This window comes from Lepus europaeus, chromosome 13, assembly GCF_033115175.1.
Source record: "Lepus europaeus isolate LE1 chromosome 13, mLepTim1.pri, whole genome shotgun sequence".
Classification (NCBI taxonomy): domain Eukaryota; kingdom Metazoa; phylum Chordata; class Mammalia; order Lagomorpha; family Leporidae; genus Lepus; species Lepus europaeus.
This window is the reverse complement of record NC_084839.1, coordinates 43,220,409-43,241,646: the sequence shown is the minus strand read 5'-3', so window position 1 is coordinate 43,241,646 and position 21,238 is coordinate 43,220,409. Positions and strand designations below refer to the sequence as shown.

At 58.4% G+C, this 21,238-nt stretch overlaps 1 protein-coding gene across 3 annotated transcripts in view; it reads right to left on the bottom strand.

Annotated features, from left to right (window-relative positions):
• TTC7A (tetratricopeptide repeat domain 7A) overlaps positions 1 to 21,238 on the bottom strand; it is a 132,173-nt gene that overhangs the window by 46,764 nt on the left and 64,171 nt on the right. For all 3 annotated transcript variants that reach the window (XM_062209395.1, XM_062209396.1, XM_062209394.1), the window contains 6 exons: positions 15,043 to 15,121; positions 14,221 to 14,378; positions 13,587 to 13,650; positions 4,966 to 5,103; positions 4,366 to 4,449; positions 144 to 248 (listed from right to left, as the gene is read on the bottom strand). In XM_062209395.1, coding sequence (XP_062065379.1) covers positions 144 to 248; positions 4,366 to 4,449; positions 4,966 to 5,103; positions 13,587 to 13,650; positions 14,221 to 14,378; positions 15,043 to 15,121 — 628 coding nt within the window. The remainder of the gene's footprint in view (positions 1 to 143; positions 249 to 4,365; positions 4,450 to 4,965; positions 5,104 to 13,586; positions 13,651 to 14,220; positions 14,379 to 15,042; positions 15,122 to 21,238) is intronic.

Here is a 21,238-nt window from a genome sequence, read left to right as displayed (position 1 = left end):
GAAGTAGAAGAGATGTGGGTGGGAGCCACTGGCCACTGCATGGAGAGGACGCTGTGCGTGGCCTGTGTTGCTCCGAGGAGAGAGGAGCCTCAGGAGGCTGACTGGCATTTTGAAAGCCCAAGACGATCCCGCCGCTCACTCACCCAGTGCAGGGGCCCGATGCAGACCTTGGCAGCCATCAGGGGCACGGTGGGGTCGGAGGGTTGCAGCTTCACGCACTCCCGCAGCAGCGACACGGCGTGGGCCGACTGCAGAAGGAAGAGCAGGCAACACCATCACCAGACGCCTGGGTCCCGATGGACCAGGGTGGCTCCTGCCCACAGCCAGGGGTCCCTGTACAGTCAGGGCTGAGAGCTCAGAGGAGGGCGTAGGGGGAGGAGCCCAGGGCCTCAGTTTCCTCATCTGGAGAGGGAGGCTGAGACCCCTGCCCTTTGCAGACGTGAGTGACAACAGCCAACATGAGAGCAGAAGGAAGCTCTCGAAAAGGAACTCAAAGTTAAGCCACAGACATGCTGAGAGGAACAAAGGGGCTCTCTGAGTAGGGACACAGGGGCCAGTGTCGTGGCACATGGTATTGGGTGTCTGTTGTGACACTGGCGTTCCATTTCAGAGCACAGGTTTGGATCCTGGCTGCTCCGCTTCCAATCCAGCTCCCTGCTAGTGCACCTGAGAAGTAGCAGAAGATGGCCCAGGTGCTTGGGCCCCTGCACTCACGTGGGAGACCAGGATGGAGTTCCAGGTTCCTGGCTCTGGCCTGACCCAGCCTTAGCGGCTGCAGGTATCTGGCTGACAGAGAGATCTCTCTCTTTCTCTTTCACTATGCCCTTCAAATAAATACATCTGGGACATCGCCAGCAGCAATCCTGGGCAGAAGAGCAGCTAAGCCCATCCAGATGTAACTGTGTGCCAGGCACCGTTCTAGGTCAGGGACCAGCAGAGCACAGCCCACGGCCAAATCTGGCCGCCAGCCCAATTTTATAAATAAGGTTTTATTGGACCCCAACCACAGCCACTCATTCCTGTGCTGTGCGTGGCTGTTTCGTGGGCATGACAGGACGGCTGAGTGGAACAGCTGCAGCAGGCTGGCTGGCCTGCAGAGGCAAAGGGGTCTGCTCTTGGACCTTCGCAGAGAAGGCCTGCTTTTTACCACGCGCCCCTGAGGCAGGCACGAAGACTCCACTTTATAGACGAGGAAACTGAGACGCGGAGACGTCATGCAGTTTGTCCAGAACCACGCAGCCCAGAAGTGTCTGAGCTGGCGCCAGAGCCCCTAACCACAGCCCTTCACCGCCTTGGTGTGGCTCCCGTGGTCAGAGTGGAGGCCTGCCTGTCTCCCTGTCACCCCTCCCCCGCCCCGCCACCCCAACACACAATGGGGCTGGACACTTCTGAGTTCAGCTTCTGCAGGAAACAGGGCTGTCTCCCCCAGTGCGTACACCCCGTACCTGTATGCCCCCCAGGTAGACTGGTGCATGTATGTCTCACTAGGACAATTCCCAGGCACTGGGGCCCTATTGGGAGCCAGGGTCCAAGCATTAATGAGCCCTCACCCTCCCCAGCAACTCTGAGGGTGCCCCTGGGAACGGGGGGCTCAGGGAGGCCCGCCTGTCCATGGCTGGGCGTGAGCAACTTGAGACTGGCAGGTGCAGAGCTGGCATCCACTGTCTGTGCCCACCCCAGAGCCTCGCCTCTCTCCAGCTGACCCTGCCTGTCCCTGCCATCTAGGGGAGAGCTTTCCTCAACCCAGCTGGGCCAGGCTTCCCTGGGCTCTGCCTCACACCCATGAGGCCAAATGCAGGGGTCTTGATCCAAGGCCAAGTGCTGGCGAGGGGCTGTGCAGTCACCATGGCCAGGGCACGAGGCTGTGGCTCCATCCCTTAACAAGCCCACAGGAAGGCTGGGAAGAAGGGACCAATGCCACCACGCCCCGGAACCAAGAGAGCAGGAGGCCAAGCAGCAGAGGGTGCTGAAATGACAGCTCTTGCAGGCACAGAGACTGCAAGACTGCCCGGCCCGGGGGCTGCGGGGGGAGCTGGGAGGGGCTGTCAGGCCACGCACCTCTGGCCAGGACCCTCTCCTGGGAATGCCACTCCGGGCGCCTCCCTCCCAACACACCCAGCCATGCAGGCTTTGCCTCTGCTGATCTCCGCGGGCCTGAAACGGGTGAAATACGGGATTCTCTAACCTGACCTCCACATTCCACCCCCACACAGACCAGAATCTGCTGCTATTTAAGGAGCCATCTGAGGACTCTGCGCTGGGAGCAGCCCCGGCTTTTTTTTTTTTTTCCTGTCGTGCTGGTTACCTAGCAACGCAGCCAATGCAGTTGCCGCGTGGAGACGGAGAGAAGGAACGACCTAAATCACGCCGCAGAACTCATCCGCTTTTACTGCAGGCCCCAGTGCCGGGTGTATTTATATCTGCCCAGCCTCACCTTCTGGAAGGCCTTCCGGGCACAATCACAGGTCCACAGCCTTGATTCCCACTTCAGGCTCTTTGCAAAGGCAGGGTCCAGCCACCTTGCAGGGCTGCCTGGGACACCAAGGGGATGGCGAATACTTTCTAGAATGACCTGCTGCACCAATACATGGGTGGGTGTGACCCTGAGTCTCCAGCCCACGCCGCCTCATGCACAGGGAGTTCACCGATCGCCCCAACTGTTCCTTGCCTGTAAGCCATTCCTGTGCCCATCCAGGAAACAGCTCCTTGGATGCCGGGACCACACTCAGCTGCTGCTCAGCAGGGACGTGGAAGACCTCTTACCTCTCAGGATATCGAGGTGTCTTCTCCTGAGCCTAGGGGGCTTCCAGGAGCTCCCCCAGAAATCACCACTAACATTCATACACAGTGCATCTTTCTGAAGAGGGGTCCCCAGCTTGCCTCAGCTTCTGCAAAGGGTCCAGGACCCACAGAGGGAGGCAGCCCCTGCTCTGGTCCCAGACTTCTCCCAGTCCCTGCTCACTACTGCTAGGGATGCTCTCTCTGCTTCCAGCGGGCAGGAAGAAGCTACGCCTGCCACTGTGAGCTGTCTGGCCAGACTATGGAAGCAGCAGTGCCTCCTCCCACCCTGTCCCTAAATCGTCAGCCATGAGGACACATCTTCCCAGTGCCTGTACCTGAGCCTTCTGCCAGGAACGCTGCCCCCTCCTGCTGGCCTCTGCCCACCCACCTCCCGTGCCGTTTCCTTAGGAAGGTTTCTCTCAATCCCTAACTCCTGGAGGGCCGGAGCCTCACCCCAGTCTCCCTGGGCCTTGATAAGACCCTGCTGAGCGTGGAGCCAACAGATCACACTGGACCACGATGCTGGGGGAGGTGGCAGTGGCGGGGGTCTGAGAAGACAAGCACTCAGCAGAGGGATCCACAAAGGCCGCCCACTGGTCTCTGCCGTCTCTCCCCGCCCCGTTCTGCCAGCCAGGCTGCTGCACCTGCTCGTCTCCCCCCTCCTGCAAGGCCCTGGCATGCCTTGCCACCGAGGCCCTGTGCTGGCTGGCACAGACCCCATGCGCGGAGGAGGTGCTGGCAGGCTGGGAGGCCCCCCTCAGGGACGGCTGCGGGGCTAGAAATGGAACGTGGCACAGATGGGCCAGGGGGTGAGGAATTCCCTCAGCGCCATGAAAGGGTTCTGGGTATTTACAGCCCTCGGCACGATCTGTAAGCTCATGCCACCTGATTTCCTGCGCGTGGAGCATCCTCAGCAGCCCTGACACCCCCAGCCCCCAGCTCCGGAAAGGTTTTCCTTTCGTGTCACTGCTTAAAATAGAAGCTTATATAAGCGTAATTCGGGTCTGTGGCAAAACCAGGGGTGCTGGCACCCGGGTGGGGAGACTTCGAGCCAATGCCAATCAGGCACCCCCTGCTCGCAGCATCATGCCCCGCCCCCTAAGCCCTGCTCCCAGCCTGGTGCCCCGGCCACATACACGCTCGGCTCTCCCTGCACACTCCCCTGTGGATGCTGCTGCTGTACTGCACCCTCCCAGGCAAGTTTCCAATTTGCTGCGAGTTGCGGCCCAAATAGAACAGCACTCCCCTTGCCTGGAGCCAGCCCAGGTGCCCGTCTCAGGCAGGCACACCCACTGACCCACCCACAGCAGTGCTACAAGGCCCCCGTGCATGCCCACACACTCAGGGAGAAGCTCTCACAGGCCACTCGGCACACTGGAACTGCACATCAGGTGTCTGTGGGCCCTCCCCCTGTCCCCCGCTCTCCTGAAGACCCAGACCAGCAGCTGGGTAACGGGCCCAGGCCCCCAGCCCTGTCTTCTCCCCAAGCCCCTAGCTCCAGGAAAGCCCCTCAGCCCAGACTGGGAGGGTCTAGAGGAGAGAGAAGCGCTGAGGGTGAGTGTGCACCCTAGCACCCAGCCTTACCTTCCCACAAGCCACCATGGAGAGGGCCACTTGGTACCAAAGGTGGAATTCTCCAAATGCAAACTTCATGGCTCGCTCCAGGCACTGTGGAGGGGCACACAGTCAGTTCTGCATGGTCCCCCCAGCCCAGCCAGCCCAGCCCCATTGTGGGTAACCACTGTCCAAGCCACTGCCCTTGGGAGGGTACAGGGGGCCCACACTTAGCTCCTGATGGAAACCCAGGGGTCACTCAGTCCCGGCCACTGGCATGCTGTGTGGCCCTGCACAAGTGTTTCACCTTCTCTGACCCTCCAGAACACGTGAATGAACATGGCCGTGGTAAAGAGTGGACGTAGAAAGATTTGTGAACATGCTTCCACAATGCATACATGCTGTAGAAATAGCAGTGAACGCTCACTACTGTGTGTGGCACTGGTCTCAGCATCTTACTCCCGGGAGCTCAGTGACTCCTCCCAACAGCCCCGTGGGGTGGGTTCCTGATGATGCCCCCTTCACACGTGCAGAACCTGAGGCTCCTACGCCTCGACGGGGGCACAGGGCCAGCAAGCGGCGGAGCTGCCTGGTGGGGGAGTGGCTCCGCCTGCCTCGCGGGCAGCATACCTCGGACAGCATGGCGTACTGGCCCCTCCGGCCCAGCGTGATGCTCAGGAGGTCATAGATGGCCGCGGCGTTGTGCAAGCTGGCCGTGCGGTCCTCCTGCTGCTCAGGAGCCCGGCTCAGCACCACGTCCCGAGTTGCCTGTTGCGGGGGAGAACGTGGTTTGGGAGGGAGTCAGGGTAGAAGGTAAGCCCCGGGCCAGGCCAGTGGCCATGTTTCTGGAAGTAGACTTCACCTATCCCCATGGAAACTCTCTCTGGATGCAGAAGCCTCCCCTTTAGCCCAGCCTGGGGCCTAGCAGCAGTTCTGAGGGCGCAAGCTCCCGGCATTCCACATGTTACTCTGTAGTCTGACCTCCAGAAAGGTCGCAGGTGCAGTGCTGCGACCACACCCTTCACCCAGATGCACCCCGTGCTGCTGACGCCTGGGTGCCCTGTGTTCCCCCCATAGGATGTGCAGTCGTGGCTCTCAGCACTTTAACCCTCTCACCACCGAAGGGAGGACCAGGCTTGCATAAGCTGCCGTGCTCTTTATTCTCATCTAGTGAGTCGCAGCCCTTCTCCGGCATTTGTTTTTTTAAAGATTTATTTTTTATTTATTTGAAAGGCAGAGTTACAAAGATCTTCCATTTACTACTTGTTCACTCTCTAAATGGCCCCAGTGGCTGGGGCTCGGTCAGGTCGAAGCCAGAAGCCCAGAGCTTCTTCCAGGTCTCCCATATAGGTGCAGGGGCCCAAGCACTCGGGCCATCTTCTACTGCTTTCGCAGGCACATTAGCAGGGAGCTGGATCAGAAGTGGTGCAGCCAGGTCTCAGACTGGTGCCCATGTGGGATGTCGGCATTTCAGGCAATGACTTAACCTGCTATGGGACAGCACTGTGCATAGGCAGTGGACTTGGGGGACGGCTCCTTGTGTGTCTGCAAGTCCCCATGGTTCCAGTTTCCCATGATCAGATGGGAAACTTGTCGGGTCGTGCTGCGGCCCTCAGGGCCCTCTTCTCTCCTTCTTCAGCCCCCAAATCCCTTTGACAAGGACCCTGTCATCCCCACCCCTTCCCACCCTCACGACTCTCATCTCTGGCCCCGCACTCCAGGGCTCCCTCGCTGGCATACAGTGTCGCCAGATGGCTGCACAGGGAGGGGAGGGTGGGGAAAGTGTGCTTCATGTGTAGGTGATTCTGCACGACCCCGAGAAGAAACCCCTCACTGGGGCACAACACCCTCTGGTTCTGTGGCCATGGCATGTGGTCTCCCCCAGGCCCACTTCCATGACTGGGGTAGCTCTCAGGTCAGGGGCAGGAGAGACAGGGCACAGAGGGAGCAGCTGACCAGAGGCGAGAGCTGGGAGGGGGGTGCCTATGCACTAACCAGGCTGAGAGCATGTGGGGTCTGAAACCACTCCCACCGTGCAAATCCCCTAGCACCCTCAGGAGCTGTGCTGAGCTGAGGCAAAGCTGGGCTCCTCTCCTGTCCTCCAAATGGGTCTCTGGCCAGCATCGCTCTTGCTGTCTAAGCCTCTCTGCTTCCCCACACAATGCCCTTGGCACCAAGCACACGTCTGCAGCACAATCGGACACCCTTAAACCCGGGGTGTCCCTCAGCAGGCCCTCGCCTCCTTCCTGCCCACCAGGTGGTCCTCACGGCCTCCCTCTGGGCAGGGCCACTCTCTCCCCCTCCCCAGGCTAAGTGGCTGCAGAGGCAGAAGCCCCGAAGCCTCAGGCCTGCAGACTCTGAGTGCATCTTGCAGTGCAGGGCTCAAGTGCATTCCCGCAGAAGCCTCTGGAAGCCAAAGTGCCAGCAGGAACCCAAGGAGGTGACTCACCCCGGGGAGCATTTCAGGCAGGGAAGCAGACCTGTAGCCAGCTGTCCTGAGGGCTGTTTCTCCCACCACAACCAATGGGTGCCACCCACTGCCCTGTGGACACGGACAAGCCCAGGAGGAGGTGTCAAGGATGCTAGGAAAGGCCCAGAAAGCCTGAGCCCTGGAATCAGCCGAGTGGACAGGAGCTGGTCAGAGGCCCCAAAGGGTTAAGAGAGGGCAGGTGAGGAGGGAGGAGTGCTAAGAGAGCCCCTCCCTCCCAGGGAAATACACCCCCACAGCCACCAAGCTGGAGAGGGAGGAGATCCTGGGGAGAAGTTGGGCAAGGGCGGGCTCACTGAGGAATAGGAGCCTGGCCCTGCCCCTGGCCACGCCCCCCCCATTCCTCCCCCAGGCAGCAGAGGGGAGGGGAGGCAGTAGCAGGGCAGGACTCAGCCCGATGGGATGGGACCTAGGACTCGGGGAGGGAGGGAAAGGTTACAATGGAAGGGGCAGGGCCAGGCATCTACAGAGGCGGCTCAGACGCAGAGGCTGTGGGAAGCCTGGGCACCTCCAGGTCCCCGGGACCCTCTGTGCAGAGCTGGTGCCTCGGGGGAGGGCGAGCTCACCCACCACTGCTCAGAATAAAACCCAAGTCCCTTCTGTGGCTACGCACCTGGCCCACGTCCCCTCTCCAGCCACACGGAGCTCCCCGTCAACACTGGGGCCTGTCTTTGGTCACGGTGTGGTTCCCTCTGTCAACATGGTACCTTGTGGTTCCTCCCAAGCCCATCTGTCCCTGCAGCCCTCATCCCTGACCCCTGTCACAGGAGAAGCCAGGCCCTAAGCACCAGGCATTGTACCGCTGTCCCCCACCTCACCACAGAGAGTGACACTCGAGTGCACCCTACATGGCCCTGAGAGAACAGTGCCTCTGGATGTGTGTCTGGGGGAGGGGGAGGGGGCTCAGAACCAGACATTAATTAGGTCAGAATCATGGGAACAGGAGAGAGGACAGCAGTGCCATCCTCCTCCTGGTGACCGGGCCCAGGCAGGCAGCAGGGAGGACGTCCTCTCAGGGGTCCTCAGGGCTGGTGTGCCCGGTGCCCATGCCAGGAGGGAGCTGTGGTTCCCCAGAGGAGGCTGGGAGCAGAGGCTGGCCACACTGCTACCATGGCCTTGGGGCAGGGCTGCTGAGAAATGCTGGGGTGGTTTCCACCATGCCTCTGTGTGGGGTGTGTGTGTGTGTGTGTGTGTAGCCATGGCAACGGGGTGGGGTAGGAGGAAACAGGGACGAAGGAAGCCTTGGGGGCTGTCGGGTGAGCCATGATGGAGTAGAAACTGGTCTGCAGCTCAGAGGCCGGGGAATACAACAGGTGGGTGTCTGGCCCCTTCCCAGGGCCCGAATGCCCACCTCCTTCTCCCTGGGCTCGGTGGCCAGCCTCCAGCTCTAGCCTGGCCTGAACTAGTCCCAGCCACACGCTTTCCCTTCTCCCATCACTGAAGTGGCCCCTTCTCTAGGAAACCCTCCAGGTCAAGTGCAGGAACAGACGCAAAGGTTCTGGGAACCCTTAGAGCCACTCGTGGACACCACATTCTTTCCTTAGCATCCTCCTCCTCACTGCTCTCGGAATAACAGAACATTCTCGGCGGCTTCTTGCCGGCTGGTGCTCACAGCCACAACCCCACTCCGTGCATGCACTGCTTTTGTTTAACCACGAGTTGAGGCCACGACCAGGCTCAGGCAGTCGTCCCTGCTCCTGTGGCCCAGGGTGGCCTCTCCTGGACTGCAGGACACCGGTCCCATGTTCGTGGCGGGTCAGGAGAGGGGAGGTGGAAGAAGCTGTGCTCCTGCCCACTCCCCTCATCCAGCAGCCCACTCACCAGCCTGGTCACTTTTGGTCTTGGACAAGTCTCCACAGGCTAAAGGCATGGGCTGCATGAGGGGCCCCTGAGGGTCCCCTTCTCCAGGCAGGCTGGCCCACGGGAACCCGAGGCAGGGCAGTTCCCATCCAAGTGGGCAGCCCTACGGGCGCTAAGCACGACTCCTTTGAGAGCTGGATTGTGACATCCATGGTCTCATCTGGCTTCACAGGAACCCCTGGTGGAGGCAGGGATGAAAACACTGCACTGACCACTCTCCCTGTAGATGAGGACACTAAGACGTAGAAGGACCTTGTGGAAGGTTCCAGGAGCTGAGGCTGATGCTCTGGGGCCCAGTTCAGGACTGTGGTGCTGTAGCTGCCTCCTGGCTGCTCTGCGGGCTCCCTCCCATCTCGTGAGAGGCAGGCCCATCCCCACCCTCTGCTGGCCACAGGGCCTCGGATGGCACTGGCCTCTGCTTCCTCCTGACCCTGTTTCTCCCCCTGACTGTAGACACAAACAGGACTCCGGTCTCAGAGAAGGAAGGGGACCAGCCCTGCTGTGCACTTTCCAGGAGGCAGCTGGCGACTCGCCAACAACCTGCTTGTGTCCTGTTTGACAGACAAGAGGACTGAAGGAGGCCCAGGGAGGTCGGAGGAGCTGCCCAAGGCATACAGAGAGGGGGACTGGGACCCCAGTGAGCTCTCAGACACTCTGCCTCCCCAGGGCCTGGGGCACCACTTCCCTGCAGAGAACACGCCCCCGGTGCCGTGTGTTCATTCTCAGAAGCTGTCTCCGCCCCACCCCTGCCGCCACTGGCCACAGATTGGGCCTGCTGCCGCCACCCCCAACCCTGGAGAGAAGGCTCGCGGCAGATCTGTGCCCAGCACCTGCCCCTCTGTGGAGGACGCGGTCCCATTCCAATTCTGCTGCTGTCCCCCACTGGCAGGCATAACTACCACTGGTGCCGGAGCTGCCAGTCCCCAGAGCCAAGAAATAACACGCTCTGTGACGGCCTCCACTACCTGACGACCGGGCCAGGCCCATGCCAGCCTGCGCTCTCCTGCCGTCGCAGGCTCCTGCGGGGCAGCGCGGCTCTCCCGCCTCTGCTGAGCCCAGGGCTCTGAGCTGGCAGCGTTCTCAGACCCTTTGCAGCACAGCTTTCTGCAGAGCAGGTGCCAAGAGCTGGGACAATCTGTGCCCATCTGCTGAGTTCCAAATGGAATCAAGCCCAGGAAGTACTTTCTTTTTTTTTCTTTTCTTTTCTTTTCTTTCTTTCTTTCTTTCTTTTTTTTTTTTTTTTTTTAAGCTGAATGATATCCTCAACCCAACCAGATCTGAACTTAGTTGTTTTCAAAAATGGCTAAGTCAGACCCAAGTATTTCTCGGGACAAAATGAACATTTCTGCACACAGAACAAATCAGAATGTACCAGGCACCTCAGTGCTCAGTTTGTACTTAGTCCATCCACACTCCTGCAAGACAGACCGTATTAGTTCTATTTTACAGATGACAAAACTGAGATGCAGCTGGGTAAGAAACTTGCCTGGGCCACACAGGTTGTGCACAGCAAAAGCAAGATTCAAACTGCCAGATGTGCAGCCTGGGCCAAGGCACAAAGTCAGTTTGTTAACCTGCAGGGTCCCTGGTCCCAGGGACTTATTCCCCCGTTCCTCCCTCCCTCCACAGCAGGAGGCCTCTCTACCCTTCGCTTCCCAAGTGCCTGTCCCACCTGCAGCTTCTGCCCCAGCTGAATGGAACGGGGCCCCAAGGATCCTGTCGCTTTAGCATATATATTTATGCCCAGCATTGGCATTCTGCGAACGACAAAGCTCACTGCATCATCTACTGTCCCAAGCATTTGAGAGAGTCAGACTGGTTTGGTGCCTTTTCTCTCTCTCTCTCTCTCTCTCTCTCTCTTTCTTGTGCATGGCTCTTTTAACAACTAAAATTCACATTTCTACTTGAGCAGATGGAGAGACTTCTTTCTGATAGAGACCAGGATATCTTCTACATCCTGGCCACAGACTACACCAGGTGAGGGTATACCAGGGCAGGGACTGTGATCGAACTCTGTAAATGCCGGGCATGCTCCAGTATGCCGTAGCTGCTCCAACAAGACTGACTGGCAGGATGGATAGATGATGAAAGATCAGATGGGTGGAGGGATGGCAAGTAGATGGGTGGGCGAGTGGGTAATGCATGGATGGAAGGAAAGAAGTCTGGGTGGGTGGGTGGGTGGGTGGATGCATGGATGGAAAGGGGGGTGGGGAGTTGGACAGGTGGATGAATGGGTGGGTAGATCAGTGGATGGATAGACTTTAAAATACCACTTGGCACCAAAGACTTAAACTAGGCCCAAAACATAAATCTTCTGCCACCAGTTATAATTCACATCCCTTATAATCCTGTAAAAGTATGTGCAAGGTTTCTACTTGTCTCCTCAGAGATAAGCACTCCCTCATCATGCTGGTCACAGAGTCAGTTTGTAACGAAGCCATACTGAAGGCACCAGCCCCACACCCAGATGCCATGCGGTTATTCCTCTGAGCTGCAGATCATAGGACAGGGGCTGCCAGGCTCAGACGCCTGCGAACGCCCCTACCTGGAGCAGCTGCTTGGGACATCCTCGAGGATGCCTAGAGGCACGACGCCTGTGCCTCACAGGCTCGCTCTGCAGGTATCACTTTTACTACAGCACAGTGAATTCTGCAGACATTGGGAGAACCCACGGAGCAGTCAAGATTGCAAGCTGCTGTTCTAAAGGTTTCTCCCCAAGCCCATCTGAGAGAGAGCAGAGAAAGACGGGAAGGTACACAGAGGCCAAGCTGAGGGTACATGGTGCCTTGGTGCTCAGCCAAGGTGTGAGATCAGGGCGCAATGGCTGGCAGGAAAGAAGCATGCAAACCTGAGGCAGGAGGGAAGGCAGGTTTGAGAAACCACCGCGGGCCAAGAGACCAGACCCCAGAAACACGAGGAAAGGCATCAGGACACAGGGCACCGAAGCTCCCTGGGTTCCTCACAGTGGGTGGGATGGGCGTGAGCAAGACGGAGCAAACCAGCCAATGCCAGGGCGGCATGTGCTTCCCAGCCATTGAGCAAAGAGCCTCCAGGCAGTCTCTGGGCTGCACGAGCTGCAGAAGTTTCTGAGGGACAGCCTGGTGAGCGGGAGGGGTCCCCTTCCCTGGTTCAGCCAGCCACACTGCCTCTCACAAAAGGGAAAGAGACGCCTGGAGGGAAACGCACTGGGCAAGATTCACCTGGACCGCATACTGGGAAAAGACCATTCTTCACTTGGAGACAGAGGCCGCCGAGGACCAACACTGATGACTAGCCCATACCTACAGGCACGTCCTGGTTACAAAGCGCTCCACAACACGTGCTGCATCTGATCCTCAACACGACCTTCCTGGCCCCGAACGGATGAGAAAAACCAGGATCAGAGGAGTTAGCGAGGGACAGCACCAACGCTGAAATCCAGGGGCCTGAGCTCCATGTCCTGTGCATTAGAAGCTACCAACGGAGACGTGTGCAGTTGGAACCATGGCTGAAAAGCTTGTTAGTGACTTGGACCAAGATACATTCCTGGCTGGATCCTCGCTTTTCCCATCTGTAAGATGGGAAGATATTAGAATTACACTGAACTATATGAAACTGTTGTTTTTGTAGGTCACACACAGTTCCTGGCTGCTGCGGCCACTTGGGGAATGAACCAGTAGATGGAAGATTCTCTCTCTCTCTCCCTTTCCGTGTGTGTGTGTGTGTGTGTGAGTGTTTTTGTTGATTTTTTTTTTAAAGATTTATTTATTTATTTGAAAGTCAAAGTTCGAAAGAAACACACACACTGAGAGATCTTCCATGCACTGGTTCACTCCCAAGATGGCCACAACAGGCAGGGCTGGACCAGGCCAAAGTCAGGAGCCAGGAGCTTCATGCAGATCTCCCACATGGACGGCAGGGGCCCAAACACTTGGGCCATGTTCCGCTGCTTTTCTCTGTCTATTAGCAGAGAGCTGGATCAGAAGTGGAGCAGCTGGGACATGAACTAGTGCCCATATGGGATGCTGGTGTTGCAGATGGCAGATTTACCACTATGTCACAACACTGGTCCATCACTCTGCCTTTCAAATAAATTTTAAAAATCATAAAAAAAAAAAAAAGTCTAGGGGCCAGTATTGTGGTGTTGTGAGTTAAGCTGTTGCTTATAACACCAGCATCCCATATGGGTGCTGGTTCATGTCCCACTGCTCTACTTCTGATCCCGCTCCCTGCTAATGTACCTGTGAAAGTGCTTGGGCTCCTGCCACTCATGTGGGAAACCCAGCCGGAGACCCTAGCTCCTGGCTTTGGCATGGCCCATCCCTGGCTGTCACAGCCATTAGGGGAGTAAACCAGTGGATGGAATATCTCTCTCTCTGTTTCTCCCTCTCCCTATGTAACTCTGCCTTTCAAATAAATAAAAAAATCTTTAAACAATGTTTAAACAGCAGTTTGCATGAGTTGGTCGACAGCTGTTGCATGGACACATGAGCCCCTTCACGGAGCATGCTTACCTCCGTGAGTGACGTCATCTTACGGGGAGGAAACTGAGGCTCAGAGACACAAAACGACCGGCCGCCCTCAGAGCCAGAACCTGCTCGCAGGCCTCCTGCCTCTGCAGCATGGGCTCCCACCACGCCCACCCTATCCCAGCACCTGGCACAGAGCTTCTGGAGGAAGGCACAGACTTGCAGAGAACCACGTTTTGTGATCCCAGAAGAGGAGGTGGGAACCCTGCACCCATTAAGGGACAGAACCCAGGCCCCCCAATGCAGCTGAACCCAAGCCCAGCGAGCCAGACTCACTCCCCGCCTGCAGGGGTGGCGCCGAGAAGCTCCCATTTTGGGGGCATCGCTGGGATGCACCCAAGCCCCACAGCCCTAGTCCACAGGGCCAGAGGCCCCAAGGCACACCCTGGGCTTACCATGGACTCGCTGATGAGCAGCAGCAGGAGCGCTTCCTCAATGTTATCCTTGGGGCAGTAGAGGCTGAAAGACACAAACGGCAGCCCTGGCTCCAGCATCGACAGTGCCTGGCCCGTCACGTGGGCCCTCTGCCTCGAGTCAGCACCAGCCCTGGTAAGGTGACCCTCTCCTGAATAATTCATGGCCACCGGATGCCACCTGTGGCTCTTTTATACGCTCCAGAATGACCGGGCGGAAAGGCTGTGGTGGGTGGTGGTGGCCAGGTCGGAATCTTGCAGGTGCTCAGGACACACACACACCCCCCTTCCAGCGCCCAGCGCTGTGTGAAGGAGCTGGGGCGAGGGGCCAGGAGGGCAGTTGCCACAGACCCTGCCTTCCATGACCGGCACCAAGAGCAGGATGCAACAGGCCAGACCACCAGGAAGGCAGGGAGCACCAACATTCGTTTGGCCACGGGTACCTGGCAGGATCCTCGCCCCATCCCCACACTGAGACCTCCTTCTCTCATCTCCTTGGCTCCCTGGATCCTAGGGAGCCTGCCAGGCAGTGGGCTGGGCGCAGGTGCAGGTCAGAGAGAGCAGCCGCCAGCAAGCCCCTGTCCAGGTGTGGCCCCACGAGGCAGGCAAAACTTACTTGTCTCCTTCGTAGAGCTGCGGTCTCCGCAAGGCCTGTGTGACGAAGACGTTCTCCTCCTTGTTCATGAACTCCGGCAGAGGGTGGGACAGGGGGCTCCAGTAGCACTCCTCACTCAGGGAGTGCAGCAGGACCCCCGCCAGGTGCTTGGCCGCCACCTGGCAGAGAGTGGGGGAATCACACCCAGGCATGGGTGCCAGCCTTCCCTGTACGTCCTCCCACACCCTCTGCCCACCTCCAGCTGAATCTGCCTCCTTGTGGTGTGCAGCCCTCAGAGCACCCCCCACGGCTCCACTCCCACGGGGTCTGCTCATTTCTGTAGGCCCCTCCTGCATGGAGCTTTTCCACCGTCTGCTGGCCCTGGCTTCAGCTTTCGTCTCCTCGTCTCCCAGATAAGGGAGGCCAGCATAGCTCTCGGCACTCAGCAGGCTCTTGCAGGCTCGTGGCTCTCTCTACCAGATGCCTCTCTGATCCCTGACCGAGAACTTGTGTGCGAGAAGCAGCTGGTGGCTCTGATTTTGGAAGAAGTTAATAAGGCCTAGGAAGGCAGGCCTGGGCTGGGGTGGGAAAGCAGAGCCAGTGTTATTCTTAGGATCATAAACAGATCCCTAAGAGTTAGCATCCACCTTGCTAGGAAACCGTTTGGCTCTGGGAAGGGCTGGCAGTAGATTTTAAATCCGATCTAACGCTAGGCGCTGTCTGTGAGGCTGTGGGGAGAAGGATGCTGAGCTCGATTAGCAATGTCTGCCACGAAGGAGGAAGGAGCACACAGGGGTCACCGGCTAGGACTTCTGCCCGGAGTGGCCCCCGCCCCCACATTACCACTTTGAAGTTCTGCGTGGCTTTGGTCTCCACGGTGCGTAGAACCTCCCGGAGCTCTCTCATGCCCTTCACGATGTTCCTGTGGGGAGACCAGCAGGAGCAGGGGCCTTAGCAGTCCAGCTCCCGCTAAGACACGTACCCTGGGAGGAGTCTGCCAGCTGAAGCCCTAGGCGAGCCCTTCAGTCATTAGAATGAGAGGTCAGAGCTGTGGCCCCAGCGGCCTCAAGTGCTGGACAAAACCAAAGAGCCTCGGGATTCCGGTTCATACCAAGACTGTGTACAGCAAATAAGGTGTCATCTCCACCCGAGAACCTCAAGTCTTCCCCCATCGCTGGCTGCATCCGGGCAACTCCGGAATCCACCCTGTCCTCCTGGTCGTTACTACCAGGGCTTCCTACAGCCCTGCATTGCCCCGGGGCCCAGGCTCACCGCTCCAGGCAGCTCTCTGCGCATTGCCATAAGTCCAGGCTTTTTGCAGTGATATCCACAATGAAAACTCGACCTCACATTGCAACTCAGTACATACTTCCCCTACAAAAGACTGGGGAAAATTTCCCGACACAATACCGACCACTACTGTGAGCGATCAACTCGGGCAGCCTCTCCTTTACCTCCCCACTACTCCGACTTTGTAAAGTGCTGGCTGCAGCCCATCGATCTGATAACCACTAATGCGCTGTGGCCTGCAGCCTGCAAAGCTGTCCCCAAGGCCTCTCTGGGGGCCGCTGACTCACAGAAGCCAGCTGGATCCTCCTGGCCCCTCCAGTGCCCCACCCTCGCCCCAGGCCCCGAGAACCCCTTCCATGTGGCTTCCTGGGGCTCAGGGACCCCAGAGCCACAGCAGGACAAGTTTTCAGATCAAGACCTTCGCCTTCCAAGAAGCTCAGGCTCCAGAAACGAAAGCCGGAAGTGCGCAGCTACCAACATTATAAGCACAGGCGCTTGGCTTTAGGGCTGAGAATGGAGACAATGTCCCTTAGCTTGGGGTCGGAGTCACAGTGCCTTTCCCTAGCCTGTCCAGGGCCGTGACAAAGTTGGGAGTGGTGACGCAGCAAGAACCTCAGCCCCTCAGAGGTGGTTCGGTGCAGGTACTGCTGCTGCCCTGCGGCCCGGGGAAGCAGTTCACCTCTGCGGGCCGAAGACTCCTCATCTGGGAAGTGCCCCCCGGCATCTGGGTCTGAATCCCACCTTCACGTTGTCCACCACGCACGGCACGTCTCCTGCGTTACGGATGCAACGTTTTTATGTCTTTCTCCTTGGGTAGACATCTCACCTTAGTCACAAATACCTGACATCATGCATGGCCTTGAGGTGGTTACTTTTTGCCAGCAGATATTAAACACGGAAGTCTTTCTCAAGAGTCAATGTCTGCGTCACTTAAAACCGCCTGTGTATCACAAGAGGTACTCATCTCACCTGGGACCAACGATGGTTTAGGCCAGAGGTACTCAAAGTGTGGGCCCTGGACCGGCAGCGTATCACAGGAACTTGTTGGAAACGCCTGTTCTGAGCCCCCAACCAGACCTGCTCATGTGAAACTCTGGGGTGGGGCCCAGCAATGCAGCCCTTCCCAAGTCCCCAGGGGGTTCCACTGGACACCCCAGTTTGGGAACCACTGGTTTAGCTCCCGCCCCAGAGTCTTCCTGTTCTAGTCTGAGAAGCCAGGTTTCAGAAGAGACAACCGACCACGGAGACAGGTGCTCTGACGCCAGATCCTCAAACTGTACTCCAAGTCTTGGTCTCCCGACTTTCCTCACGGTGCTTCCATGGAGATGGTGCACCTGCGGCCCCAAGCACACTCGGTGGGTGGCAGGGGCTCAGTAAACACCGCTGCCCTTTCTCCTCCTATTCCGGCTCTTAAGACCATGGAACTCACATTTTAATGCACCTTATGTTACATGAGTGGGAGAGGGCACAGGGTGCCCGAGTGGACCCTGAAGCTTTGTGTCCTTCTTTCTTCTACCAGCCTGACCCCACAGGGGACCCACAGGCCCCAGGAGGAGGAGGGGCCTTCAGCAGGGGCTCGTCTGTCCCACCAAGGCCTCTGCCTCCGAGCTGTAGAGGAAGCAATTGGCCAGGCCAGCTCAGCAGAGGGGACAGCCTGGCACCAGCCATGGCCAGGACAGCTTCAAGGCCCAGAGTGTGTGAGCCACCAGGAAACAGAGGCAATGGCTGGAACCCAGACTGCACCAGAACTCTGCTGAGGTGGGCTGGGCCCGAGGACGCCTGGGCCCAGTGGCTCAGACGAAGCTGGCAGCTCCTGGGCCAGTGGGGGATTTTCCACTCTGCAGGCCACCTGCCAGCCTGGCCTCCTCCCTGCCAGCTTGGCCCAGCTGCTACCAGGAGCCAGGGCACAGAATGGCCACAGTCCCCTCTCCTCCTCCCCGCCCACCCAACGAGGACTGTCCTCTGTGCCACTGCCAGACACGCTCAGCCTTTGGTCTCTACATGGCCAACAGTCCTGGAGCAGCAGATGGGCAAAACCTGGGGACTCAGAGAAACACGGACTCCCAGGGACCCCACACTCTACCACACACACACACACACACACATACACTCATACACAAACACACACTCATACACAAATACACACACACACTCACACGCACACACACTCATACACACACACTCATACACAAACACACACATACACACACTCACACGCACACACTCATACACACGAAGGAATCAGCACCACGTCTGAATGAGATCCTAGGTCTCAAATATCATCTTTTTACTATTTCCAAACCTGTAAGGGATTCTGGCATCTAACTAAGCTCCCAGGAATCCTTAGCAAAGCAAAGAAGCATCCACAGGCATGTTCTGAGTCCATCTCTGTTTATATTGCGTGCCTTTGCAGAGAGACCCTGCACAGAGGGGCCAGGGGCTGGGGCTGCACGGGGCAGGTGTGGGCTCCCAGCTGTCCTGCTCAGCAGCGCTGGGGAAGCCCCTGTGCCTCGGCTTACCCTGCTGAGAAGCGAGAAACCAGATGGGCCTTCTCTAGGGCTCCCCAGATGGCCCTAGGCCTGAGAGATCCCGGCCCAGCGCTCCAGCCGCCTGTGCCAGGTAGGACCTGGGCTCTTCCAAGCCGTTTCTGGCTGCCCTGGGAAAGGCCAGTTTGAAAGATCTCTTTGTTCTCATCTCTCCTGCTGACCTTTCTGAGCAAAGCTGCCCACTTACAACAATATCCAAGCAGGGCCTCAAACAAACCCTGGCCCAGAAATGGGCTGCGTGGGGAGAAGCCAGGAAGCCGTTTATTCCAACTAAAGTAAAGCCTGATTGGCCAGGAACACACACACACACACACAGAGGAAGATGTGTAGTGACGGGTGAAGGGCAACGGCTGGTCTCAGGGAGGCCTGTAGGTGGGCTGTGCACGGGACGGCGAGCCCTCAGCAGCAGCGTACAGCGGTGCACGGTTTGTCAAAGCCTTTTGCTGGGCTCAGTCCTTGCAGCTTCTGATGAGCTGGGGGCTGCCGGCAGGCTTTGCTATCCTAGCAAGCACAGCACAATGCGTGGTCCCCAGAAGGCTCTCAAGAAATCATGGCAGAACACAGGCACTGCCTTTTTCCAACAGGAAAACCAAAGCCTGGCAGGTGCCCGCCTTTCCAGGCCACCACTGAGCCATGGGGAGAAGCTGGCTTCTGCAGGCAGCACAGGGTTCTGGTGTGACTCCTTCCACCCTGAGACAGACAGTGTCTGCCCGTAGACCTGGCACAGCTACACTCTCCTCTCCTGGTCATCGAACCCCAGAATTCCTGGGGCTCAACTTACTAAGTCTTTTCAAAGCACTCACTGCATACCAAGTGCGTGGTCTGCAGCCCTGTTCCTAAGAGGCATTCGATAAACGCTGGTGCAAGAAATGAAGAGACCGGATGAGTGAGTGGCTGTCTTGCCCATAGCCCTGCACGGAAGGAGCCCGGTCTGTTAGAGAAGCCACGGTGCTGGCTCACTCGGCACTGTGCAACGTGTTTTGCACAACGTAAGTGCTTGGTGGGTATTTTTCTAGAGGGGTGGGTTTGATTTGAAAGAGAAAATGAGAAACTGCAGTGGAACTGACACTAAATGGAACCCAAACAGATATAGCTGCACACGAAGGAGAGCAGCGGCAGGGCTGGCGCCGCCCACTGGGTTTGAGAGGTTCCCGGAGGGGCACAGCCAGTTGCCAGACTCAACGGCGGGAGGGCTGAATCAGGGAACAAGGCTGGGGGAAGCTCCAGCTCTCATCAAGCTGCTCACCCCTGCCGCAGCCCCAGATCGTCTGCTTCAGGAACTAGAACTCTCCTCCTCACCTCCAGCCCCAGAGGAAGGCAGGGACGATGCCCAGGCAACGGGCTCCTTCCTTCCTTTCCAGTGAGGCGGCAAAGATCGAGCCGCTCCTAAGAAGAGGCTGTGCGTTAGGAGAGGCTGCACTGGGCCTCGCACAGGACACAGAACGCCAGGAGGCTCACGGCACGGGGGCTCTGTCTCCTGCCCTTCCCAGCCCTCTGGGTACGAGGTGGCTGAGAACAGCTCACAGAACGCATGCCCCACAGGGGCCACACCGAACAGCAGGCTGCGTTTTCTCTGCTTCGTGCCCCTTCACTGCAACACCCACCTGGCACGAGTGGAGTGTGCAATCATACATATACAGGGGGAGTGGGGGAGAGAGCGAGCCAGGCTACACAGGACCGTACAACCTGCCAAGCCTGGGAACTCCCTTAGAACATACACATTCCCTTCCCCACTATTTGATTTGGGTACAGTGAACACATGTGGCTATAGCAATTAAAAAAAAATCTCTTTTTAAAAGAACAAGCATGAGACACACACCCATCCACACCCCACCTGGTTCAGTGCACACTCACTCCCAGCCCCGAGCAAAGAGTGCATTCTGCCAGGGCCAGGCACAAGGAGGGGGAAAAGAACCATCCAGAGAGAAATGGCCCCTTGTCTGCTCTGGGTGAAGGCGCAGGGTTGGCTCCAGACCTTGGTCTTGGTTGGTGACCAGGCATTGGGTTCTCATGAGGTCAGAGCCACTGACAGAGATGAGCACCGCCCAGGGGAGCCAGACAGTCTGTATCCGGATCTCCCCAGCCCCCGCTGCTTCGCCCTCGAGCTGCTGGGGTGGGCAGGGAACCAAGCTCCTCTCAGACGCCTCCCCTACAGCCAAGCCCCAGGCCTACCTGCCATTGCCCCGGCCCCGCCCCCAGAACCATCAGAAAAGCGCCCCCTCCTGGCAGCCCCATGGCTTCAGAACTGCCTGGGCCAAGGCTCCAACCAGAGTCCACGGCTGCCCTCCAGTGGCAGCGAGGGGACGCGGCGGCCCCAGGGAGGTGGCGCTGGCTCAGTGAGAAGCCCTGTCATCAGCCACAGAGCAAGAGGCAGGAGTCATCCGTGAGAATGAACCTGCTGGGTCAATAGGGCAAGGCCCCCGGAAGAAAGGAATGTTTCTGGGGAACACAGGTGAAACCGGGGAGCGTCTCAGGCTGAGCCAGCAGGCGGGAGGCTCAGGCTGCCCCAAGCTCAGGAGGGCATCGCAGCCAAGGCCACCCGCTCTGCACAATGGACGACACCACGCTCCTGGAACTGTGTTCAGGCTGGATGCTGCGCAGGCGCTGCTTGTGGGCCTAGCCTAGGCTCAGCAGGGGTTCCAGGGAGCTCTGCAGCCCGGGGTCCTGCCCCCCACTCCTCCCCTAGCACTGTGCTCAGCTGCTGGCAGGGGCCACCCTCTCACAGGCAGCACCCCTTCTTGGCCTCCCCCTCCTCTTCCCTAGTATGGAGCACGGCCCAACCTTCTCCATTGGCTCCCCTTTGGGGTACAACTACCATCAGGGGAGGGGGCGTCAGCAGCAGGGGCAGGCCTGGCCCCTTGTGGGCACTCGGGCTGGCTGGGAAATGAACTTGGGGTGTCCTCCCCTCAGGCCCGTTCCCCCGGAGGGGCTGTGAGCTCCCTGAGTGCCGGGCAAGGTCTCCCCCCCTTCCCAACCGCAGGCAGGCAGGGCTTGGATCTAACAGCAGGAAGTGGCTCTGTAGCCCCTGACGTGGCTCTCCAGAGCTGCCCAGGCTGTCTTCTCCAGGGCCGTCACACACCCCTGGGGCACAGGACAAACAGAAGCCCCATCTTAGAAACCGAGTAGAGGGGTGGAGGAGGAACCTGCCCAGGACCATGCGGTGGCCTCCTACTCCCAGGCCCTTCACCGACATCCTCCAGGTG